Source organism: Azolla caroliniana, unplaced genomic scaffold, assembly GCF_043228905.1.
Source record: "Azolla caroliniana isolate FFs.n. ecotype wild unplaced genomic scaffold, voAzoCaro1.0.p SCAF_138, whole genome shotgun sequence".
NCBI lineage: Eukaryota > Viridiplantae > Streptophyta > Polypodiopsida > Salviniales > Salviniaceae > Azolla > Azolla caroliniana.
This window is the reverse complement of record NW_028230573.1, coordinates 1-21,910: the sequence shown is the minus strand read 5'-3', so window position 1 is coordinate 21,910 and position 21,910 is coordinate 1. Positions and strand designations below refer to the sequence as shown.

Genomic DNA, 21,910 nt, shown 5'->3' with positions numbered 1-21,910 from the left:
AACTAAAAAAGGTAGTGTTTGAACTTTGCTCGGTAACAATATTCGAGAAATGATCTCACGTCAATAACCCTCCGACAAGCAGATCCGAGAGCTACAAGAACGCTCCGAAAGAGAGGAAGGTGAACAAGGACGTCACTCCCCATGGATCGAAAACACTCGATACTCAAGACCCTCAGAACGGTGCTGTCGGAACGTCGAACGAATCCCCGCCGAAGATCGATGCAATCGCCTACGTGATGCCTTGTATGTTGACGAGGAGGAACAACACAATGATGAAGGCCGCCGCCATGGCCAGCAATCAAGGGAACATCGTAGGTGGGAGGAAGAGGGCGAGGAGTGCGAGAGAGATAGCAGTCGTGAGCGACGAGAGGGTGACGATAGCCGCCACCACATGTCTCGACGACAAGAGGACGAACGTCAACAACGTTGCCAACAAGAGAGACTCTGAAGAGGAGAGGGAACGTCGTAGCCGTGGTCGCGATGAGCCACGTGACGAGGAACTGAGGCGAGAGTGCGGTGATTTCATCGACAAGCAGATTCGAGAGCTACAAGAGCGCTGAGAAAGAGAGGAAGGTGAACAAGGACGTCTGTTACGGGCATGACCATTTAATATCCCGTGGTGAGAATTTACCAGAGTATTCTATACATGTGGATAAGTGTGAGGGTTAAACGAGAGTGTAAAGAAGGGGAGGATTACTTTTAATCCTCGGGATTGAGACAACCCATTAGGTCAAGTGTGAACTTGCCTGGGGGCCTTGGGTATCGCTATAAATAAGAGGCCTAGCTACCCTCATTTTATAATCTTTTTGACTACATCGAGACTCTGCTCTTGTGGTGGTTCAACTCTTGGAGCGAGCGCGCCAGCACTAGGTACGACTCGACGCCAGGGCGGTGGTATGGGACGCCGATCGAGGCTCAAGTCCGTCTCGATCCCTTCGCTCGGGGGTGGTCAGGTGGATCGGCACCCTTCTTTCTCTTTCTCCTTTCTATCTATCATTTGTTTATCCTTATCTTAAGCTTAATTTAGTACTTAGATCTCTAATATTTGGTATCAGATTTATGTACTAATGTTTCTTTGTTTTTCATTTGTCTTTTGATTGATGCTGATCGATCGATGTGCGGTCGGCCTTGATCCAGACAACGATCAACAAAGAACTTCGGTAACTCTTTCCATAATTTTTCTTTCTATTCTCTCTTCTCCCATCTAATCATGTGTTTAGTTTATATCTCAATTTTTTTCATTAAGTCAATGATGTTGTAGTGGTCTTTAATTGATTATCTAAAACGTTTACATATGTGCACGAGGTCAATACCTTGTTTGACATATAAATAATATGTGATGAGTGTCGTATGCGTACGAGGTTAATACCTCAATTACGTATTACGTTCACGAACATATGTTACGTTTGCGTATGAGTTTAATACCTTGATTTATTGTAAACGATATGCGGTTGGTCTCGTATGCGTAAGAGGTCAATACCTCAATTGCGTATTACGATGATCTCTTATTTGTGGATGTTTCGTGTGCGTAGAGGTATATACCTCGATTACGTATCTCGATCACATCATTTGTGGCTATTTAATATAACGATATGTTAATATAGGCATATGTGGTCACGTATATACGTATTTGATCGTATATATGTGATAAGTAAACATATGTGTATATTCGTTATTACGTGATTATATCGAAAGTTGTCCTTGTCGGGAAAAGGATGTTGGTTGCCGTCCTCACATTGTTGTGAGAATGGCGTTGTCACCATCCCTTTTTCAACAATTTTTTATTGTTGACAACCCCGTTAATGACCTCGATTTCGTTACGCAAAGAAACGCGTATAACCATAATGATGTTGAGTACGTAGGGCTTGACTCACTTCAAGTGAGGTCGCTCCAATGACACACGTATCCAACATCCCTCCCTCGTTACATGGATACGATGCCACCATGAGCTCGTTCTTACGAGAGGCATTCGTAATGACGTGACCATTTGATGGGCCACGTGGGCCTAGCTACCCTCATTTGATAATCTTTTTGACTACATCGAGACTCTGCTCTTGTGGTGGGTCAAATCTTGTAGCGAGCGCGCCAGCACCAAGTACGACTCGATGCCACGGCGGTGGTATGGGACGCCGATCGAGGCTCGAGTCCGTCTCGATCCCCTCGCTCGGGGGTGGTCGGGTGGATCGGCACCATTCTTTCTCTTTCTCCTTTCTATCTATCATTTGTTTATCCTTATCTTAAGCTTACTTTAGTACTTAGATCTCTAATAACGTCGCTCCCCATGGATCGAAAACACTCGATACTCAAGACCCTCAGAACGGTGCTGCAGGAACGTCGAACGAATCCCCGCCGAAGATCGATGCAATCGCCTACGTGATGCCTTGTATGCTGACGTGGAGGAATGAAGCAATGATGAAGGCCGCCGCCATGGCCAACAATCAAGGGAACACCGTAGGTGGCAGGAAGAGGACGAGGAGCGCGGGAGAGATAGCAGCCGTGAGCGACGAGAGGGTGACGAACGCCGCCACTGCATGTCTCGACGACAAGAGGACGAACGTCAACAACGTCGCCAATTCAAGGCCGATGACGAGGAAAGAGCTCTAGGCGTCGCCGCCTCCCGCCTACTCCAACAGTGCGATCTTCGCCCTCGTGCTTGTATTCGTCGCTTCTAAATAGTACATAAACCTTGTTCAAGTTATTCTCGTGGTATCTCTCTAATTTCTCGTAAGTGTTTACGAACAAGTGTGTCTCCCCGATCGCGCATTACACCCACATGAACATAAACACGAGCACCAACGTCCCTCCAACGTATAGAATTTGCCTATACTGACCGCAAACCACCCAAACGGAAAAAATAGATGAAAGCAAACACCCATACCTCACACGCCACGTCAACGGCTAAGGTCAACTTGTACACGCGGCGAATGTGAACTTGCGTTCCACACTTGCTCGATAGGACACTCCTTGGTCCGGGAGTGGTATGTTGCATTCTTGGCTAGATGTATGGCACTCTGGCTTGCTTGTAGACCCATTTGTTTCGGAGTGCTCTCTTACCTTTTGGTAATTCTACCAGGTCGTAGGTGTAGTTTTGTGTAAGGAGTCCATCTCATCTGGCATTGTGTTCAACCATTTCTCTTTGTGTTAATCGGAAATGGCTTCATCATAGCATTCTAGGTCACCCTCATCAATCAAGAGGATGTATTGACTAACATATGTTGTCGGTCCTCTCCTTTCTTTGAGTGGGTATCTCCTTCCACTCATTGTCGGCTCTCATTCGGGTGTCTCTCCCGACTCTCCTCTTTGTTCACATTCATATTGTTGGGAATTCGGTCCCTCCGGATGAAGGAACCGGAAACCGGATCGAGTGAATCCGGATGGATCTAGTGCAAACCGTATCCAAGAACATATGTGTAAATATTTTTCATAGTGGGCCCATCGAGTCATATAAATAGCCCTAAAGTCATATAAGTATAAATATGACTTAGGGCAATCACTTTAAGTGATGTGAGTTGCTATAGAGTGTGTACAAAGAGAGTGAGAGATAGAGAGAGACAGAATGACTTTTCTGTTGTAACCGCCGGTTGGCGAAGACATAGAGCTTGAGGTCGTTGCCTCTGAGTCTCACATTGTATTCCTCCCCTCATAGTGATAGTTGGAGTCCATGGGCTCCCATGGTTTTTCCCATTTAGGGTTTCCACGTAAACATCTTGTGTCATCTAGTTGTTAGTTTGTTTTCTTCCATTTGTTATTTAAGACTCAATTGTGGTCGAGCGCTATTTTCCGCACACATATATGTCGATCGGCGTCTCAAGGTTGGACGACTCCAACTTGTATTCCTCGATCGACATTAACAGCTCAGCCGACTCAGACTCATAGTCGGTCGGTCTCTCCAAGTCAACCGGCTTGGATTCAGTTGTGCCGATTGGCTGTCTCCAAACAGCCGACTGTGTCGATTCGCTTGGCCTCAAGTCGACAATAGTAGGGGTTGATTGGGTAGTCAATTCTGACTTCTGTTGCTTCCAATCCTCTATCTTCTTGTCTTCCAAGAAGATTACATCCCGACTTCTCACTACTTTCTTGTGAACTAGGTCCCATAGCCTATAGTCGAACTCATCTTCCGAGTATCCCATGAATATGCATGGTTTTGACTTGTTGTCGAGCTTCGACCTCTTATCCTTAGCCACATGCATATACGATAAACATTCAAACACCCTCAAGTGTTGGTAGGAGACATCCTTTCCTGTCCACACCCTCTGTGGGACATCACCCTTAAATGGCACTGAGAGAGACCTGTTGATCAGATAAACAGTTGTATACATCGCCTCAGCCCAATGGATTTCGGCAGTTTAGCATGAGAGAGCATGCTATGTACTCTCTCCATGATTGTTCGATTCATCCTATCTGCAAGCCCATTCAACTCAAGGGTCTTTGGTACGGTGTATTTGATTCGAATACCTTGGGCTTTGAAGTATTGCTCAAACTGCCCTTTATATTCACCACCATTGTCAGTTTAGTCAGCCTTCAACTTCCGACCCGACTCTCGTTCAGCTCTTGCCTGGAACTCCTTGAAAAATGACAATACTTGATCTTTTGACTTTAGTATGAAAGCCCACAACTTCCGACTATAGTCGTCGATGAAAGTCACAAAGTACTATCCACCTTGATGCGACAGAGCATCTACATAACACACATCCATGTGTACTAGTTCGAGTGCAACATCTCTTCTTCTTGGTGGCTGTTGTCATGACGACATACATTTTGGCCTTACAAGGATTCGAGCTCAAGACGTCTTGGTCTATATGTTAGACCTTTAACCCTTATACTAGCATATATGATGTATAGTTATAATCAATGTATTATTAGTTATTACAAGACATTTAGAGTATTCTAGAACATTCTAGAGTATTCTAGAACATTCTAGGATATTCCATGATTATATTAAATATCATAAATATCATAAATATTCTAGAACATTCTAGAATACTCCATAAGGACCTATAAATAGGTGTCTTTTCATTCATCACAACTCATTCGGTTCAAACTGTCATGACTTGAGAATAGGAGAGAGAAAAATAAGATGACAGTAGAAGGTAGAGGGAGAGAGAAAAAACACTATTCGAGCTCAAGACGTCTTGGTCTATATGTTAGACCTTTAACCATTATACTAACATATATGATGTATAGTTATAATAAATGTATTATTAGTTTAGGGTTCTTGTAATAACTAATAATACATTTATTATAACTATACATCATATATGTTAGTATAATGGTTAAAGGTCTAACATATAGACCAAGACGTCTTGAGCTCGAATCAAAATGTATGTCGTCATGACAGCCATGTGTGGAATGTTTCTCTGTTCTGCTTTCCGACTAAGCAATCAACACACTTCTCCAGGTGCACTCCCTTTACTTCTGATAGAAGCTTCTGGTCGGCCAACAGATGCAATCCCTTCGCACTCATGTGGCCTAGCCTCTTATGTCATATCTGTCCTGCCGAGTCGGCTATCACATTCATTTCCGACTTGCACAGTCAGGTTTGCATCATATACAATGTGCCTTCTTTCTGTGCTTGGGCCACTATAAGATTTCCTCGGCAGAACTTCCATTTCCCGTTTTGGAAGCTGCCACTGTAGCCCTCATCGTCTAGTCTTCCAGTCGATATCAAATTCAATTTGATGTCAGGGTCATGTCGAAGATCCTTCAGAGTTAGCCAACACCCTGTCGACGTTGTCGGGCAGACCCTTCCGATTCCGGCTACCTTGCACCCCCCATTATCACCCATCTTTACATAACCATGATCACCGGCTATGTAAGTCGAGAAATACTCTCATGATGGAGTTATGTGGAAGGATGCACTGGAGTCGATCACCCAAATGCATTCTTCGCTCACAAGGTTTGGACTTGTCTGTTCGCAAATGAACAACAATTCTTCATTGCTCGTAGCAATGGCTGAAGTTCCCTTTTCATCAGGAATCTTCCTGGGTTCAACACCATTAATGACACCTTTGTCCTTCCTCATGTGTCAACAGTCCCTCTGGAAGTGTCCAGGTTTTCCACAATAGAAGCACACGAGCTTACCTCTAGACTTCGACCTGGCTTGAGACTTTTCTCTCCTTGGTGGACTTCTTTGCCGATTCCTCCCTCTACTGATGTGTTGAGTCCGATTTGATTCTGAGTGAACTAGGACACCCTTGTCCTTCCTTCTTGCTTCGTCGTTCAAGATGCTTGTCTTCACAACTTGTAAAGGCAGTTTCTCTTCTTGATAGGAGGTGTTGACAGTAACCACCAAGTTCTCCCAACTATCTGGCAGTATGCACATCAGCAAGATGGCCTGCATGGCATCATCGAGGGGAAACTTGGTTGCAGCAAGTTGATTTACATACCCCATGAATGTGTTGATGTGTTCGACAATGTTGTCACCGTCTCTGTATTTCAACCGTACGATCTTTCTCATCAATGAGGTTTTATTGAGGGCGTTCTTCCTCTCATATAGACTTGATAGCTTCTACCACATCCCATGGGCATTTGTGTCGTTCGCCACATGTTGAAGGACACTTACATTGACGCACTGTCGGATGGTGGCCACAACCTTTCTGTTAAGAAGTTTCCATTCCGACTCTAATATCCCCATGGGTATTTCTACTCTGTCGATCGGCTCATACAGGTCTTTGACTAGGAGAAGGTCCTCCATCTTTATCTTCCAGTTTGCAAAGTTCTGAGAGTTTAGAACTATCATTCCTGGGAAGCCACTCACACCTCCTTCCATGCTTGCACCTCAAGCTCTGATACCAGTTTGTTGAGAAACGAATCGACAATCCACAAGAAGGAATGCGCTGAAATACACAGTTCAGAAACATAGAAGAAAATGTGCACAGATTTTACGTGAAAACCCTAAAGCGAGAGAAAACCATGGAGAGCGGAGCTTCACTATACAGTGGATATACAATAACGAGATTAGAGTATAACACTCTCTACACCGAGTGTATCAGCCGCGCAGGGCTCTTGGCGTATGCTGTTACAGAACACAACTATATCGCCGCTCACACAGACTCACATCACGTTCTCACACACTTCTCTATCGTTAACTACAACGGAGGATCACACACACTGTTCTCACTTCACACACTCTCGCAACTTGCCCTAAGTGTATTTATACTCATACCCTAAATGGGCTATTTACAAATGTAGCCACTACTACTGTCATTCCTATTATTATCTAGTATTAATAATAGTCTCACTAATCAACCAACTCATCCGATCAGTCGGTTGTTCCTTGTCTTCGACTGTCGGCTCTCTCCGAATAGTCGGCTCTCTCCGAACAGTCGGCTCCTCCCACTGGAGGGACATATTCCTAACAGAACGGAATCATGAAGTTTTGCAAAGGAAGCCTAATCATGGCCCGAGCCCGGAAGATCAACGCATTGTACCTGATGCATGCCCGGATATGCCGGGACGAAGTGAACGTGGCATCCGAAAATGTTGGTGAGCCAGAAAGGGATGAGAAGACTTGCCGAAGATAACCTCTTTCCGAAGGTGAAAGACGTGCATCTTGAGAAGTGCACTGATTGCTTGGCCGGCAAGCAGAACCAAACCTCTTTCTAGTCGAGACCACCGTCGAGATGGAATGCACCACTAGAACTTGTACATACCAATGTATGCCAAGTGGACACGAAGTCACATGCCCGATCTCAGTACTTCGTGACGTTCATAGACGACCATAGCCGGAAGTTGTGGGTCTCACCACTCAAGACAACGACATGTGATAAATAGATCACCCTCAAAGCCCTTGGACATGGACACACCACAAAGAGTATAGACCGGTAAAGAAGTGTCTTACCAACATCTAAAGGTGTTCGGTTGTCTCGCTTACATGCATGTTGCAAAGGACAAGAGAGAAAAGTTGAATCTGAAGTCCCAACCATGCATATTCCTTGGATACAACGATCATCCAAGGATATTCCTTGGACAAGAGAGCAAATTCAATTGTGTTTAGCTATCTAAGTATGTTGGTCAACCAAGGATTGTTTAGAAAAGTGAAAGTAAATTTTCTTTTGGTTGGCCACACACATGATTATATAGATCAAATGTTTAGCACATTCTCCAGACAGTTGTCTCGGCATGATGATTTCACATTACCAAAACTATTTGATGTCATTTGTGATGCATATACACCACACCCAAAAGGGTTACACTTGAAGGAGGTATATGACTTTAAGAGATATATATCAAATGGGGGTGTTGGGAATGTTAAGTGCTTGCCCAGTTAAACAATATAGCTTCAATCACATTTTTATGATAAAGAAAAACGAAATAAGTGGTTCTACGCTTTTGTATGCCAAACAATATTCATCTTCTACAAAATGGGAACCTGAAGGTGGTTGCTAGTTCTTACTTTGTATGCCGAGTACAATAGTCCATGGAGCTAAACAAATTCCAATTGAGAAGAAAAGACAGTTGCATAGTGACTTGGTATCGGAACAAAAACACCTATGGCTCCAAGCCTTAACAGAAAAAAGAAAGCATATTGAGGGCGCAAAGAAATATGTCTCACAACAAGACACATCATGGTGGGATGTATTTTTTGGTGATCAGAAATGAATTATTGACAATTGTGTATCTGGTGATAATTGGACCTTGAAAACGCCATTCACATGGTCGCTACAACATGATCGTGTAAATAATACTCCAGAGCAACCAACAAATGCAATTAATGATAGTTTGGTCCATCCACAACAAAGAGACATTTATGTGGGACCAAGGATGACCAAAGCAGTTGAAGCTAGATGGCAAGGCAATTTGCAAGAGCTCGCGGCAGGGATGTTGATTGCAACACTTGTTGATGAGAACTCACATGGCCACCAATTTTGGATTGGTAAAATTTTAGAAGTTCTAATGCATGAAATAGAAAACACGATCAAGTCGATCAAAGTGCATTTCTACAACATTAGAAGAGAAAATGCTTTTACAGGTAAGTATACATTGGAGATGATTGAATGCCCAACGACAAGGGGAGGTAGGAAGAGGAAGCGAAACATTTGTAACACCTCAACCCTTGACATCTCTAATGTGGATATGATCATGTACGACTTCACGCTTACAAAAGTTGGATGTTTAAGGAAGTCAACAATAGATATAATAAAAGAAAAATTACTAGGTCTACAAGGTGGCTCGAGTCAAAGGCAAACGAGATCAGTTGCATATAATCTAGAGTCACACCATTTGGTTTATGATGAAGATAATGCATTGATTGGTACATCCAAGGATGACGAGGAAGAATCCTCATTATCTATTAGTTATAGTAATGATTCTCCGTAAAGGAGTGATCATGAATGTATTTTTGGCTATTAAGTGTAACTACTTTCCACTTGTAACAAATCGAGTAATATAAAAGCATGTGTTTTGAATTCATTTGATTCCTATGAATATCGCTTCTTATAAAAAACATTGGTTGTAAAGTTTGTGAAATAAATTAAACCCTAAACGTTTTGAAATTCCTCTTCTTTCTTTCTTTTTTAAATCACGAAAATGGTGGATTTTCAACCTTTTTCATAGTATATTTGAGAATGTATGATACGGGTATCAATGTGTTTTGTAATATCACTGAAAAACTACTAAAATCAAACGGGATATTCCTTATCCTTCCATTTTTCGTGATCCTTCTACTTGTGAACGTGAACATGTTCATGATGAGTTCGGCTATCGAGTGTGGGACTTGGTCAATAAGAAGGTCTTGCCGAGTCGAGACATTGTCTTCATGGATAACAAGAACATTGCCAACTGGGAGTCGGAGAAAAAGATAATGGACTCTGGGTCGATCGACCGAAATCAGTCAGAAGATACAAGGACTCATCCGGTCGGAAGTCGGATGATACTCAAAGAACCGGCCGGATTCAGACAAGAAACCAAATCGACCAAAGAAGAGGAAGAATTGGACACCGGAATTGAACAAGACCCCGAATCAGATTCAGATGAAGAATAAACAGAGGAACCGGTGGCCGAAGACCAAGGAAGAAGATATCCTCTCAGGGAGAGAAGAGCCCCCCGAAGATTTTATGATGTAGAGCACGTTTTACTAACTGACGAGGGGAGCCGGAAAGCTTCGAAGAAGAGATCTACATGCAACAACCAGAAGGATTCGTCAAGAAAGGGAAGGAGCACCTGGTGTGCCGGTTGAAGAAGAGCTTATATAGACTGAAGCAAACTCCCTGCCAATGGTACCGGAAGTTCGAATCCTTCATGAACGATCAAGGATACCACAAGACGCAGGCCGACCACTGCGTATTTGTGAAGAAGCTCAACGGAGGTGACTTCTTGATACTACTGGTGTATGTGGAGATGATGAAGATACCATATGCCTCTGCCATCGGAAGCTTGATGTATGTAATGGTGTGTACCTGGGTGAATATCAGATATGTTGTCGGAGTGGTTAGCCAGTTCATGAGCAATTCGGGAAGAGAACACTGGACCGCGATCAAGTGGATACTCTGGTACTTGAAAGGCACATGGAGTACTCTGTCTTCCTTTTGCTTATCCTTCTACCCCTCTCAAACATTGTTCACCTGATGCATTATGCTTTATGGACTTACGATGCTTTGTTTGACTAATGTGATGATGATGAGGAGGAGGAGGGGCAAACATAATCTACCAATCCTTAGTTGTATAAGTGTCAGGATGTGCGACCATAGAGCTCCAGAAAGGTGTCAAAGGGGAGGGAATTTGGAAGTCGAAGAAGACCACTCTAGATCACAGTGTGAAGGTGATGAAGAGCACGAGTGTTTATGGAGATAAGGAGGGAGGGATGAAGGCAAGAAGAGGTCAGGATTCCAAACAGTCTGCTCTTTCTAGTCGAGCGGGCAACAGTTGGAGGAGGTTTGTATGGACAATCTGGGCCAGATAAATGGATGGAGTCTGGGGTCTTATTCCGAGGTCACCCACCCACCCAATCATTCATTCATTCATTTCATTCACTGATTTGAAGGTCAGGATTCCGAGTAGTCTGCTCTCTAGTCAAGTAGGCAACAGAGGAGGAGGTCAATCTGGGGCCAGATAAATGGATGGGAGTGTAGGGTCTTATTCCAAGGCCACCCACCCATTCATCATTCATTCATTCATTCATTCATTCACTAAATTGAAGGTCAGGATTCCGAGGTGTCTGCGCTCTGGTGGGGGGGGGGGCGGGCAACAAAGGAGGAGGTCAATTTGGGGCCAAATAAATGGATGGGAGTCTGGGGGTCTTTGAGTCTGGGGGTCTTTTATTCCAAGGGCCCCACCCACCCATTCATTCATTCACTGATTTGAAGGAAGATTTTGGATGGAGGGAGGGAGGACACACATCCCAAGCAGCCATATCCACCCATTCTTCTCTTTCCTTCCCCCTGTTTTATACCTACAGGTACCAAAGCCTTTGTTTGTCTGTGGCAGAAAAGCAAGAGGCAGAAGAAGGAGCCATGGAATCGCAATAAGAAGAAGAATCTGTGAGACCGACCAACAGATAGAAGAAGAGCAGCAGCAGGAGAAGAAGAGATTACCGAATTCCTCCCTTATATTCTTCTGGAGAGACAGTAGAACTTCTCGTTTTGATTCCGTAGATCCATTCCATTCCCCCTTGGCCGCATGATTTCTGATACTTTTCTTCAGTTGAAGGCCATATCGCCATGGCCGCCTCTTCACTCTCTTTCTGCACTGTTCCTCATCTTCTTCTCCTTCGTCACCAGAAAAAGAAGTTTTTGGTCTATTCTCAAAAGAAATGGTCTCTCCCACCATTGAATTGGTAAGTGAAACGACTTCTTCTTTCCGTTTTTAGTTGTTTTTCATTGTTGAGTTTCTGTGTATTCTTCTTCTTCTTCTTGGGATAATTAACATTTTGGGTAGGATTTTTTATGTAATTGCTTTTGCCTCGATTAATTTAGTCGAATGGGTATGTAAAAACCCCTTCTTTTTTAGTTGGTTTTTGCTTCCTCTTATTTATTGGGTTTTAGGCGGTTTATTTTCTATAACCCTACCTGGGCTATGTATAATTAAGCTTTCCTGTATGGATAAGGAAAACCTACTTTGTAAAGCAATTCCTTGTTATTTATGTTTGCTTTCCATTGCTGGGTTTTCTTTGCGTTGAGTGGCGTTCATTTTGATTTTTCTGAAAATCTTATTATGCATGAGATTTGATTTGACTAATTCAGTTGAATGGGTAACGCTTTTCTGCTAATCGTTACATGTTTTCAGGTTGCTCATTTTAGATGCTAACCCTAGTTAGAAATCTTTTTTCTGGGCTTACATTGAGCTCACTCTCCTGTATCACGTATTCCAGCACTAATTTAGATCATGAGGTTTCTGTGCACAATGTGGAAGATTCATGAAAAATAATAAAAACATGCCGATGCACAATATGGGAATCATAGTGGGAAAAATGTCCCAAGACTACTCATTATTTTGCTTTTTATTTTTAAAAAGGGGGGTTTGCTCATGCTTATCGTAATATGATGTATTTTGGGACTATGTAGCCGAAGATTGAGACTTACAACACAAAGTTTTCATCGAGAATTGTTTGTGGATTCAACACAAATCATCACAGATGATGATGAGCTACCACAAGACTCTCATCATCAACTAGAGAGAACTGTTCTGACATCGAGTGTGGAAGCAAACAGCAATGAAGGGACTAATGCAGTGACATCCGATAATGAAGCCAGTCCTCAACTTGTTCCCTTGCCTTCATTACATGTATATGACAATTCCTATTGAATCATTCGATGTTTAATGCCCCCTCCCTAGAGGCTAACATTTGCATTTAGTTATATTTAGGTACAATCTTTGGAAGAGCAAGAGGCTTTGGCAGCAACCCCTGCACACCCTGAAGGTCTCTATGGTAAGTTCGTTCTAATTTGTTTTTCTCAAAGTTATGAGTACATAACATACCTCTCTGATTGTCACACTTTTTAATATGTAACTTGATATACTTGTTAACTTTCTGTTGCCCATTCTATCATCTTGATTGAGATACGTAAGCTTAGCAATTCAGTTGCGGATGGTAATTCATCTTGCTATTGTAAAGGGTTCACTCACGTTTAGAGGGCTTATGCATGAAGCCCCATGACCAATATTACCAAGTTGATGAGTTGTCAATTGTCATCTACTCATTACAATTCGTACTCTTCTTACCGAAGATATCTGTTGATGTTGTATCCCTATATTGGAGCTCTTCACATCGAGGAATCTCTCCTTGGTAGTACCAGAGACCTCTAAAGAAATGTTCTTACACATCTGTCTCCATGGTATGCTTACTGTTGAGCATTTCCTCCAATGGCTATATGATAAGTTAGTATATCCACATAATGGCTACTCAATGCATGCACGTCTACTTATCTTGTTGTCATGATACCTTATTATAAAGTATAGACACTTTAGTTCTTTCTTACAGCCTTGTATGCAAGCTTTTTTGCCGGAAATTTCGTGGAGCAAATATGGAACTTTGCATGGCCGTCGGCCGTTGCACTTCTGCATGACAGTTTACTTCCGGTTGCCGTTGTTAGTTTTGTGAGCAAGGTATTATGCATCACATTCACATCATCAGTTGTATATGGAAAATATCTGTCAAGCGTTTTTCCTTTTACTTGACACCAAGAGATTGGGTAATAATCAAGTTATTTGCATACAGTTAGTAATATTTATCGGTGGGCCATGGATTGGTGCGAAAATGGATACACTTCCTCGTGTCTTTGCATTCAATGTCCTTAGCATTATACAGGTACTTCAAATTTCTAGAGATAGATAGCCTCCTTCCGTTGATGGACACCAGTAAATTGTAAATACTCATTGAATGAATAATATTTATGTTTTTTTTATCTCAGACAGTTGCACAGTTGATTTCAGCCGGAGCAATTATTTATGCACTCCGGAATCATGTAGTCTCAGCTAATTCTACATCTGCTTTACTCCAACAACCATGGTTTCTTATATTAGTAGCAATGCAAGCCATAGAGAGGTTAACTGGACTAGCAAGTGGAGTGGCATTTGAACGTGACTGGGTTGTGTTGGTACAGTCTCTTATCTATAGCTTTAACCTTGTTTTTTCTGAAATATGATGAATTACATGAGAGAGACATGATAAATCACATCATAAATCATGTTATTTGGAATTTAGTTGGCGGGTGCAAATCGTCCTATTGCTCTTGCTGATGCAAATGCAATGCTTTGTAGAGTTGATCTTCTTTGCGAGGTGAGCTTCTTCCACTTAATAGAGCATAATGATATCTAAATCTCTTCTTACTGAACTGATGTAACAAAATTCTTGATCTTATGTAGATGACAGGAACTTCATTATATGGTATATTACTGGCCAAGTATGACCCTGCGGCTTGTTTGAGGCTAGCTATTGCAATTATGATTGGATCTCTTCCAGTTTTGGTGAGCTCAGTTGGTCGATCATTTGCAGTTTAACACGTTTTCTATTGTATTGTCCAATTACCTCAATGGTGCTTATACATGGACTCATAGATCGAATGATACAGATCTTACTGGTGCTCTGTACGAACAAGTTATCGAAAAATGTACTAGATCGGCCAAAAATATTTAAATTTACTGGAAGTATGCCACACACATTGGAGAAATGCTCAGTGAACCAAGGTATTAAGAAATACAATTTGTTCTTAAAATTTTCTTCAAGAGAGGCCTAAATCTAATAGCTGATGTTTTGTTGTTGTCACGGAGTGCATTATTTTATTCAAGATCTCTTTCTAATATTACTGCCTTTGGATTGCAAATTTGTTAAGAACTTTCCATACAAATTCATGAAGCTAGCTAGGCTGGTTTGCTAGCTTCGATATATATGTTTTTGGTGGGATATCCATAATTGTTACATTTCAAGATATAGGAAGAATGGAACCAAATACATTTTGGAGTTAACTTATATTTATTACCCACTCCAGTGCATCTAAGCCCAAACTATTATTATATCTGGTCTTCTAAAACTTATGCATGCAGACACACACTCACAAAATAATTACATAGGGTAATCCTAGTTCTTTATTTGACGTGTATCATTAATGCAGATGGCGGGCGTCTACGAATGTTCAAGGTTGGATGGTCACAATACTTGTCTCAGCCAGCCTTACCTGCTAGTTTAGCAGCTGTATTCCTGTATTTCAATATTGGTTTAGCTCCAGGAAGCCTCATGACATCGTTTCTGACACAAAAAGGTACATACATAGATCCTGTCGATATTAAATGAATGATGCTATTTTACTACATGTTTTTTGGTATTATGTCTCCAAAAACAAAGTATAGAAAAGTAGTGTTAACCAGCGTTCTTGTTTACGAATATGGAGTATTCTGATCTAGAAAATATATTAAGCATTCTTTTTGTTAACTCACATTTTAGGATTGAATCCATCCATTATCGGAGCATTTAGTGGGATGGCAGCATTGATGGGATTTGGTGCAACTTTTCTTTCTGCAGCTTTGGTTCGAAGGGTTGGAGTTCTCAGAGTATGTTTGTTGTTTGAAATTTTATTTGTAAAGCCTATAGATTTAAAGAGAAGTAAAAAATTTAGGAAAGGAAGTCTATATAATTTTTTGTGCTGAATCTATAATGTTTCTGCAAGCACCCAAATGTTGCCAACTTGTTGGGTTATTTTATCAGAAGACCCCTAAAAATACTCACAATTGCCTGATTTGCTAGTAGTAATGTCATGAAATTGTTAGGCATTTTGCATAACTGGTAACTTCAAAAAAATTCACAACACTCCTATATGGTGGGAATCGGTTTTGTACAGAAAGAGGGGTATTCTGATGAACGTTTGAAATCTCAACACAATACTTGAACCAGAAAGTTGGGGGTATTTGGGTGTTGTCTCCTTTTGATTTGTTGCTTCATAGTTACCATAATGAATGAGGACTGATTTCTCCTGGTCCCAGATGTAAACATCCTATACTGAACCCGTCCCAGAATGTTATAAGTCATGGCGTCGCACTGTGTTCTGCATGCATGTAACATGTTGTTTGATATTGACTTCAAAAGCACCTTTTCATGGGAGCAGGCAGGTGCGGTCGGGCTAGTACTTCAAGCATCATTGCTCGCTGTAGCTGTATTGATCTATTGGAGCAATTCGCTATCTCATCCCAGCTCGCTCACATTCTTTCTCCTAGTAATTGTGAGTGATTCCGTCATGTTTCTTTGCATATTTGATCAGAATACTCCCCTTGACTTTCTAAAAATGATCAAAGTTACCCTTAGAATTAAAATATGGATTAGTCAGTGATTTGATTTGGTTTCTAATGATTGATCAGATGACTGATTAGTTGATATTTGAATGCTTCTCCCTTTATTAAAACGGCCAAAAACCCATAATAAGTACCCCTCTAATTTTGATTAGGCTTAGTCAGCGAGTGATTTGGTTCTAACAATTAATAGGGTACTGATTAATCTACTTATTGATTATTAGGTAACTAATCAGCCTATTTAATCACTAATTATTCAATCTAATAATAGCTAACTAACATTAATTATACTGCTGATATAAGCAATGATTAATCCTACATACCCAAGGGGTAATTTTTTAGTACTTTTTCACAAAAATGGAGGGGTATATATATAATACGATAATTTCTCATCGGTGAACTGAAAATGGGCACATGGAATCTGAAGGCTTGCCTTTTATTATTGTGGTAAAGGTGCTTTCTCGCTTGGGTCATTTCACATACGATATAGTAGGAGGACAGATCTTACAAACTGCAGTACACCATTCACAAGCAAACAGTGTAGGAACCACGGAAGTGTCCCTGGCAAGCTTTGCCGAGCTTTTGATTTTGGGTGTGGCAATCATTGCAAACGATGTTTCACACTTTGGGAGTTTGGCTGCCCTTTCTATGGCTGCAGTAATTGGAGCGGCTACTCTATACTATCGGTGGATGTCAAATGTTTCTGATGAGGCATCATTCAATCTCACTGAACGCGTGAGTTCAACATACAAACCTTTAGAAATCTGAAGAAACAAAATTGTGGGAAAAATGTCTCCCACGCATTGTAATATACATTTTTCCTCCCTGATTCTTGTTCGTACAAAATGTAAGGAAATGCTGTGTATAATGAAAATACTGAATTTCGACGTGAAAAAAGTGACTTGTCTTAGGACTTGGACCTTTGACTGTGTACTATGTACCTGACGATGCCTTTGTAAAGGAGTTCTACATTTAAACTTTTATTTTATCACAAAAGGGGTATGTATTGTCTTCAATATTTAGGGACTTGCCTTACATCATTAGTATCTATGATAGGAGCCCAAAAAAAAAGGTAGGATAGGCAACAGTTTGTCAATCCAGTGTTCTGATTGGAATCCTGGATGATGAAATGCTGTTACCAGCCACTTGTATTGACTACATGGGAGTAGAAATGGACCCAATACTGAATGAATATGAGTCAATACAACAAAGTTGCGCCACCGATGGGAATATCAAATGCAGAAACTCGGTGACCATGTGTGGATGTTGAATTCATTTCAAAGAAAATTGTGTAGGTGCAAGAATCACACTACACTTGTCTAGACATTCAATAACAATTGATACACAATATTAATGATGTTTATCATTAACCATCGGCATCAACATGCACATGCAAAGAAGGTATATGAATGCACATATAACACATTAAGAACAAAAAAAATTTGGTAACCATGTGTTGATGTGAAATACATTTAAAAAGGAAATTGTCACCCCTAATGATGGATGGGAATGTTTCAACATCAATCAAATGAAACAAGATATATTGATGGTATTTGCTTCCTAAATCAGTTATTATCCAACCAGGCAATGTAATAGAAGTAGCGAGCCTTTGTTCATTATACAGAAATTCGGGTAATGCTATACGAAAGAAAAATGGTATGTATGGGAACTTATTACATAAGAGAATGCCAAGATAACAACCAGAATGCACAAAGCATATGATGAAGAAGATGAAATGAGAACGCCTCAATTGGGACACAAGAAAGTGAGATGAGGTAGACAGAGACTATGCGATCATGAATCACCAACGAAAGTATGAGAGATGTTATCGGCTTTTGCACCCGTAAATTTGGGAGAAATACGACGCTTTGTGGCACGTAAGCATAATGGAGAATATGCAATCAATGAAGCATTACACACAAGAAGTACGTGATGGGCGAAGGGAAACTTGGCGTAGAAAAGAATGTCTCCGGGACTTTCAATACACACAAAGTGTGTGTAAATTGTAATACATATATATAGCGAAGAAGAACTGGACACAAAGAGTAGGCCTCAAGGAGTTCCTCTAGAGCTAAAGATGCGTGTATAGAAATCATCTATATTTTTTATACTTACTAATCATTCAATAACTATGGATCCGTGGCGCAATGGTAGCGCGTCTGACTCCAGATCAGAAGGTTGCGTGTTCGATTCACGTCGGGTTCAACTTTGATTCGGCTTTATACAAATCCTTTTAGTTTTCTGTTTTCTCATTATTATTATTTTTATGCATGCGGTGTGTAAGGCTTGTTTTTATTTATTTATTCCAAAGTATTTCGAATGACTTTGACATATGTATAGGGTTCCCCAAGAGCGTTATTTCATCATTTTCCAAACACCTTGCCCCAATATATGCCCACCCCAAGAACACGAAAAAGGGGGAAACCAAAAAATACTGAACAAATTTCCCTTTACATGTTTAAGAAGAAGATGCATTCTTTTGCTTTTTATTCGTGGAGCATGAGCTATGAAATTAGATCAAGAATGAACAATAATTTATATTGGTTCAACAAGCATTGGGAATGAGCATTATATATGGTTCAACAAGCATCGGCAATGAACATCATATCTTGGTTCAACTAGCATCGACAATGAAAGTTATGTGGTACAACAATTATCAGCAAGGAACATTATCTTGGTTCAACAAGCATAGGCAATGATCATTATCTTGGTTCAACAAGCATAGGCAATGATCATTATCTTGGTTTAACAAGCATCGACAATTAGCATTATCTTGGTTCAACAAGCATTGACAATGAACATTATTATATTGGTTTAACAAGCATTGGGCAACAAACATTATTATATTGGTTCAACAAGCATTGGGCAACAAACATTATTATATTGGTTCAACAAGCATTGGCAAAGCACCAAATGCTTGCATGCTTTCTAACCAGCAAAGTATGATATCCCCTTGATGGGGCCAAGATATGCCAAGGAGCTGATGTTCGGATTCCAATAAAAACACTTGCAATCATTTGTCTTGTAGTTTTGATTTGATTTGATTTTCTTTGTTGTGCTTCTTCTCTTTTCTTTTTTTTAAGATTTTATATTTTTCTCACCATTTGTGGTGTCAATTGAGTTAAAATTTAAAAAAACTTCTACATATTGTTTTTGTTAAATGTATATACTCTCCCCTTCCTTATGAAACTACATACCAAAAAGCTCATTCATATATTCTGAGAGTGAGAATTGCAAGAAAAACAATTGTAAGTAATTCCTATGTACTAATTGTTGCATTCATCTAGAGTCTAGGGTTTGCTCAAATACGGCCACTTAACAAATGGATTGGTACAAGTATACAATTCCTTCAATGGTCATTTATTACATGAATTGACAACTTTAATGTCTTCATCTCCTCAAGTTTGATCATAGCGGCAATATGCCTAGGCTTTTTCTAAGTTGCTCAAATACGAAGAAGGTCACAATGGTGTGAGGTCCGATTCTCAACCAAACAGGTATGAATCCTTTATATAGGCCTTGCAATCCTTCAGACTGTAGCGTTTTCCAAAAACAATCAAGAGTCGATGTGTAACTCACACCTTTTCCATCGGGATGAATTGCTTGTTGCATGATCCTAAGATGAAAACAAAGTGTTAGGGAGTATGTGACACATAATGTGAAAGTTATTGGCTTTATAGGTTGGCAAGAAGTTAATGATGATTAGATTTGAAATTGTTGCATGACCTCACATAAGATGATGAAACTTGTGTTGATAGGGATTTGACCTGAATACGCAATAGATTACATACTAAAGTGCAAGGTGGAAGCATCGCCATCATTCATTCATATGAGTTTTAATCATAATTGGAAATCAAATGTATAAACATGAAGGAATGGTAAAGTAAGGACCTCGCGGTTGTGTGTTCAAGTTTGTTGCAATGCTTTTGTGATGTTTTATTTGTTGTAGAAGGTGCTCAATGTTTTTTGGTATATACCAATGAAACTTTTCCCCTAAAAGGGTGGTCATAGAAAACTATGTCACAAAATCCATGTGCTGCCTTACAAACAATGAAACTCTAGGTCCACACCATAGAATAGCTACCATGAAGCTCTAAATAACATAGCTACATAAATAGACTTGTCTTCCCATGTGTCCATCCACAATCTGGCGGGAGTTATTGACTCCTTAAGGTTATGCCTATGGCCATAACAAAGCATGTGTTTATTTGATGTATTTCAAAAATTTGAGACGATCCAACAAATTACACAACCATATTCTTTTTTTAATACGTGGTTTGGAGGTAATAGCTGCTGGTATTGTTACAATGACAACCTCCAACATTAATAAAGTGTGTGCATTTTCTATATTCCATGTATTGGATGAAAACTTTTTGCTCCCAGAATTTACCAATTTAGAACATTACCTAGTTCGGATAAGGTCTACCGGTGCAATGACGATTGCTGACATGAGTCCTGCAACCATTGATGCCACTAAATGGCATGAGATGCCTTCTTGCATGATTCCAGCATTGAGAAGTGCATGTTTCGCATGATCATAGCTTGGGGCTTGGGCTGCATTAAGCAAAGCGGCTCTTTGCATCGTTGGTATCAACCCTCGGTAGAGACCATTTATCCCTTCTGTTCGAGCAATCGAAGCAAAAGCTTGAAATGGACCACTATAATTCCACGTAGGGTGAGCCCCTGGGATGATATTACAACCACATTACAACAAAAATAATATCGCAAACTTTTAAATGGATGTTATATCCCTAAGTTTTCAGCTTTTTACCAGAATACCCTGTTGTGGTAAAGTTTTGATACCATGTTATCTACTTGCTATATATCAGATACATCTAAGTTTTGAAACATTACCATAATACCCTTCTTTACTACAAAAATTGGTGGTATGCTGGCAATTGTTTTTGAAACTTTGGGGCATCCTGCTGAATGTCCTAAAATTTGGGGATATTCCAAGTAAATATCCATAAACATGGGGGATATCCAAAAGTTTTGGGAATTCTGGTAAAAACTAAACAAAAAGCGAGATCAAGTGCTCAAGATTGCGATTTGGCTCATATACCTGTGGGCCTTGTGCTGACAATTGAATGTGCTTGCATTCTCACCATCACCACATCAGTTGGATTGGCAATGGCACTCCCGATTATTCCAGCACAAGCGCCAGCTGAAACTTTGATCCATAATGGTGTATGTGCTGGATCATTACCCCCTAAAACCTAGAGATACAAAAAGAAAAAGAAAACATGTTCTTATGCATGTTTGTATTCACATACATATGGATGTACAATCGTAATATGCATTGTATGTACAAGTATGCATGCATTTATGTATTGTATGTATGCTTGCACATATGGATGTACAACTGTATGTATGCATTGTATGTATAGTATGCATGCATTTATGTACTGTATGTATGTTTGCACCAATGGATGTACAATTGTAATATGCATTGTATGTACAGTAAGCATGCATTTATGTAATGCATGTATGTTTGCACATATGTAGGTAATGCACGTACATATGCTACATGTATGCCATGCATGTTGGTAATGCACATACATATTTTATGTACTATGCATACATTTGTGCATTCACAATAGTATAATGAAGGTAGATTACTCGTACAATAAATACAAAATCTCTCTTACTGTTTTGAAAGGTTCATATAATCCCATGCGGATGCTAGAATATGATG

General features: G+C 40.4%; 2 protein-coding genes and 1 non-coding gene across 3 annotated transcripts; 2 read left to right on the top strand and 1 right to left on the bottom strand.

Annotated features, from left to right (window-relative positions):
- The first annotated feature begins 11,569 nt into the window (after positions 1-11,569).
- Positions 11,570-17,100, top strand: LOC147849057 (solute carrier family 40 member 3, chloroplastic-like). The gene is made up of 13 exons (XM_087337835.1): positions 11,570-11,773; positions 12,501-12,720; positions 12,802-12,865; positions 13,418-13,542; positions 13,655-13,744; positions 13,848-14,033; positions 14,141-14,215; positions 14,302-14,403; positions 14,508-14,622; positions 15,048-15,194; positions 15,377-15,483; positions 16,035-16,148; positions 16,669-17,100. The coding sequence occupies exons 1-13, from the start codon at positions 11,658-11,660 to the stop codon at positions 16,981-16,983; spliced, it is 1,776 nt and encodes a 591-aa protein (XP_087193961.1). The 5' UTR covers positions 11,570-11,657; the 3' UTR covers positions 16,984-17,100.
- Positions 17,101-18,348: 1,248 nt separating this feature from the next.
- On the top strand, positions 18,349-18,420 carry TRNAW-CCA (transfer RNA tryptophan (anticodon CCA)). Its single transcript has one exon. It is a non-coding gene; the product is annotated as a tRNA-Trp (tRNA).
- Positions 18,421-19,413: 993 nt separating this feature from the next.
- On the bottom strand, positions 19,414-21,904 carry LOC147849055 (uncharacterized). Its single transcript, XM_087337834.1, has 4 exons — positions 21,864-21,904; positions 21,278-21,431; positions 20,622-20,898; positions 19,414-19,831 (listed from the first exon to the last, which is right to left on the bottom strand). The coding sequence occupies exons 1-4, from the start codon at positions 21,888-21,890 to the stop codon at positions 19,624-19,626; spliced, it is 666 nt and encodes a 221-aa protein (XP_087193960.1). The 5' UTR covers positions 21,891-21,904; the 3' UTR covers positions 19,414-19,623.
- Positions 21,905-21,910: the final 6 nt, after the last annotated feature.